Source organism: Somniosus microcephalus, chromosome 7, assembly GCF_052327205.1.
Source record: "Somniosus microcephalus isolate GS21.2 chromosome 7, FLI_Smic_1.0, whole genome shotgun sequence".
Taxonomy (NCBI): Eukaryota; Metazoa; Chordata; class Chondrichthyes; order Squaliformes; family Somniosidae; genus Somniosus; species Somniosus microcephalus.
The window spans coordinates 236,162,652-236,171,090 of NC_140993.1; the positions used below are offsets into that span (position 1 = coordinate 236,162,652).

General features: G+C 40.6%; 1 protein-coding gene across 5 annotated transcripts in view; it reads left to right on the forward strand.

The window, feature by feature from the left end:
• The window catches only part of LOC147115157 (sperm-associated antigen 1-like), a 169,773-nt gene extending 161,772 nt beyond the window's left edge, over nucleotides 1-8,001 (forward strand). For all 5 annotated transcript variants that reach the window (XM_085993451.1, XM_085993453.1, XM_085993452.1 and 2 more), the window contains 2 exons: nucleotides 1,764-2,180; nucleotides 7,013-8,001. In XM_085993451.1, coding sequence (XP_085849577.1) covers nucleotides 1,764-2,180; nucleotides 7,013-7,141 — 546 coding nt within the window. In that variant the 3' untranslated portion in view covers nucleotides 7,142-8,001. The remainder of the gene's footprint in view (nucleotides 1-1,763; nucleotides 2,181-7,012) is intronic.
• The last annotated feature ends 438 nt before the right edge of the window (nucleotides 8,002-8,439 follow it).

Consider the following 8,439-nt stretch of genomic DNA (forward strand, 5'->3'; position numbering starts at 1 on the left):
CAGTCAACAAGCGGCCCCGATCGCCGCCATCTTTGTGAAGGCTGGAGGGGCGGGCCTCAGCCTAGCGCCGCTACCGCCGCCATCTTAGTAAAGGCTGGTGGGGCGGTGGCGGCACGGTGCTCCGCGGAGCAGGAGCGCGGCGGCGTCTAACTCTCCTCCCCCCTGTCTGTCTCTCTCTTCCCCGCGCCTCCTGAATGCGCGGGGGAAGAGGCCCGGGGCACCATGGCCGCTTTCGGAGACTTCAACTCCGTGACAGGTGAGGAGGGTCTTTGTTCATGTTGGGCGGCGGCCGGGTTCCCCGGGTGCTGATTCCTGCCGGTGTGGGTGTGGGGCCGGAGCCCGGCTCTTACCTTGCCCCAGAGAGCGGGCAGACGGCGGGGCCTGGAGTAGCAAATCGGGCACCGGCGCCAAGATGATTTCTATACAGAGCCTGAGCGGCCGGCGAGCTCGCAGACAAAAAACGGCAGAAGAAAAACTGAGAGCGGTAGAGGGGAACAGACGTCAGAGAGACAGAGAAATAGGGAGTGAGGAGAGGGAGAGGGGCAGGGAGGGAGAGAGGGTGGGGGGAGGGAAGAGAGAGAGGCCCCAGTCGCTCTCTCTCTCTCTTCCAACAACATGCCCTCGAAAAAGCCTCGGCACCGCCGGGCACTCGAGCTAGTAAAATTATAAACTTATAGTCATTGCTGGTATTGGTTTTGATGTCATCTTAATGGTGCATGATCTGCTCCATATATCTAGCTATCATACAATCATCTTTTATTTACATTATATCTGTTACCTCTGTTTCTCCTCCTAATGTTTCCTATGCTTCAACAAGCTATGGTTGCGACTGTCTAATTTTTTTTCAAATCGCTCTATCTATGCTATAGTTTATGTCTTATCCTCTGACTTTTTTTCCATCAACTAGTGCTCCCTGGGGCTCTAGTTTCACTCCCCTCTTTAAATAGGTAATATAATTAGCGTAATGTTAATCTGTTGTGAATCAAGTATGCTAGTCTTTCTTGACCCCAGAGATGGAGTGTTCTTCTGTAGTACAGACCTGCTGTAGTACAATATTTCATTACCTCGGCAAAAGTGGTGAAGCCCACGCTCAAGCAATGATAAATAAACCTGATGTCTCTTTCATATACCAAATCCATAGGCTTCTTATGCTCTGGTATCTCCCCCATATATATCAATGGCTAGATTGCAGAGTGCAGGCAGCAGTGGAGAAAAACTACACACGTAATCTTGTGTTTGTAAAGTTATTAAAAGTCACAATTGTGACTTCTTTCCTATCTAAGGAAGGTCCATACATGCCAGCTGTGTTAAAATCAGTGATGGCCTGAAAGTACAGGCGAAGCGCTCAGCCATCCGAAACCCGGGGCAGCTCACATCGTAGAAGACAATCATATATTTGTTAGCATGCCTCTAGTACCACAAGGGAAATTACACTTCTTGGCGTGAAAATCCTGTGCTACCAGAAACATTAGCACTGCCTCATTTATATTACAGCACTACCAGTGAAGACAGTACTGCTATCATGAGGTATGAGTGATGGGGAACCTGGATCTTGAGCTAACAAACACTTTTTTAGGTTCATTGCCTGTACTTCCAGCTGCCTCCCTCCCCAATCCAGTATCCTAACTTTATACAACTTTTAACATTTTTGTTTTTTTAACCAACTTTTTTCTTTGCTTTACAGTAGTATTTAGTGCTGCTGTAGAGTTCACTAGACCACAAAGCTTAATGTTGTTGAATTCTCCCATTTTTATCTTCTAAAGGTTGCTGATAGTGATGAAGAAGAGGAGAATGTCATCAGAAATGCCACTGGGCAAGAAACTAAAACTCATCCCAAATCTGGGCAAGTGGATTCTGTAATAAGTAAGGATCCATCAACCAGACAAGGAGCCTTTGGAAATTCTCATCCACCTCCAGAAAAAGCAGCCAATTTAAAGCCTACAAATGCATATGAATTTGGCCAAGCCTTAAGTGTGTTGCAGGCCAAGAATGATCTTCCTGCCTGTGCAGAGCTGCTAAGAAATGTAGAACCGGAGGACCTACCATCCATGATGAGCAATAAACTGGAAGGTGATGTGTTCACCATGATTATTCAAGCTTTAAAAGGACACCTTTTAGAAAAGAACCCCAACCTTGTGTATCGGCATCTTGTTCATCTATGCAAAGCAGAAAGGTTTAAGGTATGTGTTGTTTAAAGTTTAATCACATTATTTAAAGTTGCATAGCATTTACAGGCCATTCGGCCCAACAGGTCTTTGCTAGTGTTTATGTCCCACACGAGCCTCCTCTCCTCTTCCTTCACCTCACCCTATCAACATATCCTTCTGTTCCTTTCTCCCTCATGTGTTTATCTAGCTTCCCCTTAATTCACCTCAACTACTCCGTGTGGTAGCAGGTTCCACATTCTATCCACTCGGAGTACAAAGGTTTCTCCTGAATTCCTGATTGGATTTATTGGTGACTTATATTTATGGCCCATAGTTTTGGTTTCCCCCACAAGTGGAAACATTTTCTCTAAAATTATCAAGGGGTTTGATAGGGTAGATATAAAGACCTCTATCAGGTCACCTTTCAGCCTTCTCTTTTCTAGAGAAAATAACTCCAGCCTGTTCAATCTTTCCTGATAGGTAGGTATAACCTCTCAGTTCTGATATCATGATTGTAAATCTTTTTTGTACATTCTCTAGTGCTTTTATATCCTTTTTGTAATATGGAGACCAGAAATGAACAGTGCTCTAAGTATGGTTTAACCAAGGTTTTATATAAGTTTAACATAACTTCTCTGCTTTTGAATTCTATTCCTTTAGAAATGAATCCCAATGCTTTGTTTACATTTTTTACGGTCTGGTTAACCTGCGTTGTTACTTTTAATGATTTATTTATGAATCTGTACCCCTAGATCCCTTTGCTCCTCTGCCCTATTTAGACTCTTATTTTACAAGGAGTAGGTGGCCTCCATATTCCTCCTACAAAATGTACCACCTCACGCTTATCTATATTGAGATCATTTGCCAATTACACACCCATTCTGCAAATTTATTAACATCTGCTCATATTTTGTCGCAGTCTTCCTCAGTATTAACTACACCCCCACTTTTATGTTGTCTGCAAAGTCTGATATTGTACTTCCAATTCTCGAGTCCAAATCATTTACGTAAATGGTGAACAGAAGTGATCCCAGCACCGATCCTGTGGAACACCACTTCTCACTTTCTGCTAATCTGAGTAACTACCCCTACTATCAGTTTTCTGTTTTGTAGCCAGTTTGCTATCCATTTTGCTACTTGTCCCCTGACACCATGTTCTGACCTTGATCATAAGTCTACTTTGCCTTAGCGAAGGCCTTTTGAAATGCCAAATACATTACATCTACTACATTACCCGAGCCTACTCTTTCTGTTACTTTTTCAAAGAATTCAATAAGGTTCATCAAGCATGACCTTATCTTTTGAAATCTGTGCTGACTATTCTTTATATTTTTGGTTTCCTGATGTTTTTCTATTACATCTTTGGGTAAAGATTTCATTATCTTTCCCACTACCAATGTTAAGCTAACATATATAGTTTCCTGGACTTGTTCTATCTCCCTTTTTAAATATAGAAATATTAGCTGACTGCCAGTCCTCCAGCACTATTGCCTTTTCTATTGTTTTTAGATATATATAAATAAAATAGTGCCTCTGCTATTTCTTCCCTAGCTTCTTTTAGTGTGTGCTGATGCAATCCATCTGGACCAGAGGTTTTATCCTCTCTACGTTTGACTAGTTTATCAATTATCTCCCCCATCTAATCTAAATGCCTAGACATCTTTTTTGATCTGTTCTTCGAATGTCATGTCCACCTTGTTAATCTCCCTGGTAAATACTAAGGCAAAGTAATTATACAATATTTCTGCCATTTCACTGTCATTGCGTGCAAGTTTATCTTAGTGGCCCTATTCCTATCCTGATTTTCCTTGTTATTTATGTCTCTGTAAAATACTTCACTATTTATATTTATATTCTTTGATAATTTAATTTTGTAGTTCCTCTTTGCCTTCTTTCCTAATCTTTGTATTCCATTTTATCATCCTTGCCTTTATTATCTATGTAGTTAGTGAATGCTTTTTTCTTTAGTTTCAGTTTTGCCCTTATCTCTTTATTAATCTATGGTGTTTCATTATTGGATAGTTTGTCCTTTTTTTTAGTGGAATATATTTCCCCTGAACTCTGTTGATCACCTTTTTAAATATTTCCTACTGCTGTTCTATCTCTTTGTCAATATCTTTTTCCAGTTTATCTTCCAGAGTTCAATTTTCATCCCCTCAAAATTAGATTTTTCCAATCTATTACTTTTGCCTTTCTCAATCATTATCTTAAACCTTATGATGTTGTGATCGCTATTGCCTAGATGTTCCCCAATGCTTACTTCTCTCGTCTGCTCTGGTTCATTTTCCATTACTAGATCCAGCAGTGATTCCTCTCTTGTTGGGCTTCTTTCTTACTGGGTAAAATATGAGTGTTTTGTATACACTGTAAAAACTCCATTCCCTTTCACTACCTCGTCAGTTTATTTGGGGGTAGTTAAAATCTCGCATGATTATTATTCTATGTTTATTTTGCAAATTGTGTATTTTTAAAAGAAACTGATAACATTGCAAATACTTTTCCAGAGATATTTCTTCAATTTGTATTTCCTAACAAAGTCTGAAGTTTACAGTTATTTTGTAAATATTTCAACATCTCCCTGTGGCATTGCTCATGGGCCAAGGGACAGAGGCCCAGGAGTAAGCAACAGTTAGGGACCAAGCCCATAGCAGAGCAGGAGGCTTGCCGGGCAAGTGGCAGGTTACGGCCGAGTATCTGCCTCTTTTTATGTAGTGTGCATCTCTATTTCAGAGCACATTACCCACTTTACCAAGTTGCTTAGGTAATTTTAAGGAAGAAAGCTGAAATGCTTGAGGTCACTTGCAAGTCTGCAATAAGAATGTGTTTGTTTTCAAAGCTTCTAATTATTGTAAAGACTGAGAAATCTGGGCTGAACATGACTATGATAGAAGCTACGGGAGTAGGAGGAGCCTGTTGGAATGTTGAGCTTTTTTGAGAAATTAGTGGTCTATGAAGAAGGAGGGGAGCAATAGATAGGCAAAAAGAGAACCATTATGTGTTAAGTAATCAGGAAAAATAGCTAATAACCCAAAGTTGTAAAGGTTTTTTTGAAGTGTGTGAAGAATTGAGGTTAAGTAGGTAATTACAGGTGATCCTTACAATTATACACTCTGAACCTCAGTTCTCTGATCGACTATGACCTCTATTATATCATGAATTTTTTAAGTTCCCCAATTGATAATCAAAAAAATAATTTTGGAAGCAACAAATACAGTAAAGTACACAAATGCTCGAGACCATCATAATGCTAAAAGGAGTTTACCATCATGATTAGCACCTCCTCCCCATAGACCTGCACTCCACCACCTATGTGCCACATGTGACTGAAGGTGCACTCGACATTGATGCTTCCTGTCAGCGCAGACAGATAAAATGCTCCTTGTACCAAAGGAGGAAAGCGGTTGTGTGCATTACAGCAGAACTGTAGTGTGCTGGTGCTACCATTCCAGGCTTTAAGTTTAACCTGAATTTTGGAATTCATTTTTTGGGAGTTAGTCTGGTTATATGGGGTTTCATGTAAAAATCAGATGTCTCAAATATAATTGATTTTTTTTTTTTTTTTTTTATAAATGGGGGCCATGCTACATATAAAAGATAGATCACACAGATATACCAAAAGTACTAGGCTCAGGGCCCAACCAATACTACTGAGGACAGGAAACTGATTGGATGGGGAAAAGATAGGATGTGGCTCAGGGTCTGAAATCCAAATCAGACAACCACAATTACGTCAGGTGGGTGGTTACCTAGTACCCCAAAAATTCAGCAGAACGAAGCTGAAAATTGAGTGGAGAGGAGATTGTGAACTCAGATTGGATGGGAAAGCAGCATATATTTGTTTAAATGGTGAGCGGCCATTGCAGGAGACAAGGCGGTACAGTGGCACCACCTAGTGTCGAGAGGCTTGAAAGGTTTTATATTATAGGAGAGGGATGTGTGACAGCCAAGTGTTGGCATATAGGCTTAGAAATTAGCAGCGGCAACAATGCCCGCGCTGAAACTGACGCGCAACCAGACCTCGCCAAATTAGTCATATTGCATCGCCGGGATGTAATCAGTGTACTGGGGATGCCTAGTCATGGCCCAAGAGGCAGTGCACCAGTAGCAAGGAGAAAGATGTCTGGCAGAGACACTGACCTGCAGTAAATCCTGGGGTTGGGGTTTGCAGGGAACGAACAGTGGCCGGCAGTCCCAGCCTGGTGCCTGGAGAACTACTTATGCTTCACATTAGGAGCAAGGTAATGTTTTACTTGCCTTTTTAGTGGCAGCCTCCAGCAGCCCTGCTAGACCCAAGAAAATTGACCGTAACAAATACATTGCAAGCTGCAGTCAGTTACAATCCAGTTTCCCAAAGGGCCTGAAACAGGTGTTAGGGAAAAGGCAAAGGGCCTAATGTTAGTTTTGGGTGGGCACTCCAGATGACTCCAGGGTGCACTAACCAGTTTGGCATGCAACGCTGTCCCTGTGCGGACTGAGCGCACCCATGGTGGACCCATATTGGACTTTTCAGTGCCGTTTTTCTCCCAAAAAACTAGCATTGTGTAACCAATTTCTAGGCCATAGATTAACAGATAGGCATGACACCTCATAGATGTTGATATTTAAAGCATGACTGACAAATTGTGACACGGTGCACTGTACACAAAACCATTAATATGAATGTTTGACAATTATATTCAGTCTTAAAACTGAGTCAACAACATTATATACTGAACTATTTCATGAAACTAGATTGCAGAAGATATTGGAACAGTTATTAACAACTTGTGCCTTGTACTTAACATGTCTACAGACTAATTCAATGTTGGGTGACTTAATTTTGAGAGATTAAATGACTAAACTAAATGAATTTTATTTTTGTGCAGATGGTGTCAGTGCTTGTAGGTAAAGAAAGGGAACAAGTGCAACAACTCTTTAACAGTCTATTGCAGATGAAGAGCGATGACTTCACCTCTGAAGATGTACAGAATCTAGCAAGAAACTATGATATATAATTATTTGGCAGGAGTCACAAGGATACAATATGTAACTCAGGAGGATTAGAACTATGAAAATTGTATGGCTTGTGCTGTACTTTTGTCAACTTATTTCGTCTTCCTTGAAACTAACAAATGTATGATGACCTAGAAATTATATAGTTAATCTTGCACTAAAGTACCTTGCTCCGCCCCATCAAAATTCATTCACCAGTATCTGTTCCATGAAAGTATTTAGATATAAAACTTGAGTTTTATGTGTTAGCGTGTGATGGTTTACTAAAAGGGGCAGCAAATCATTTTCAATGTTCTGACACCAGTCCCCAAATATAAACCAGCAAGACTGGTTAATTCCTCATGTTGAACTGGAGTTTAATATGAATTTTTGTTGTGTTCCCCCTGGTAACACAAGGGCAATAAGCATTTATTTTCAGTATGTTATAATTACTTCAACTCTGTTCTACCTCTAGAAATATCATCTGGTATTTTAGTTTTAGATGTTTATAAAGCTCCAAGTATCAGAATAGGTAGTAACTATTTTATACCTCTCAGAAGTGCTTATACTCGGGTTAGTCCTAAATTAGAATGCGGTAGCCTTTGTTTGTGGATAGCCTGTCCTAACTTATCCTGGTGATTGAACAGGCGTTAAGGGTGCCTATTAAGAAACCGGGAACTTTGAATGTAAAATGCAGTTCTTTAGAATGCAGTAAATTTGTGCAGATGGTTTTACTGCTGTACTATTTAAGATTTTGTTTGTCTCTGATAAAACTTTATGCACTATAATTCAGTCTCTGTTAAGGTCAGGGAAATGCAAAAATTGCTTCAGCCTGTTGTTTATGCACTGAAATAATAAACTACACTTGTATTGATTCCTTCTACTTCTGTCCCAGGGAATTTCTGCTGACAAAATGGTAATTTTGCAAGATGATGCTTCCAGTATAGAGCCTTGCTACACAAAATGTATCCTATAGTGTGATGCCGAAGAGAGTTCTTCATACGCCTACCACCAAATCTGATCTTTGTTTTTTTTAAATGTGGTCCTTTAACCATTATAATTCTGCTCCTCCTTGTACCCACACTAGCCATTACTTATAAACTCATCTACACTGAACATGGAAAATGTAAAAATACTTGGTTTAGGGTGTGTAGTCAGTTCCTGGTGCTGCAATACAAGTTTGAGGGCATCAGTCATAGGACACAGAATTGCCCTTTAGTTTCCAACTTGAGCTACTGATCTCTGCCCTGCTCTGAATACAAGAATGGTACTTTGGTACAGGGAGTAAGCAAAATTTGTACGGGGAGGTAAGCTGTCCTAC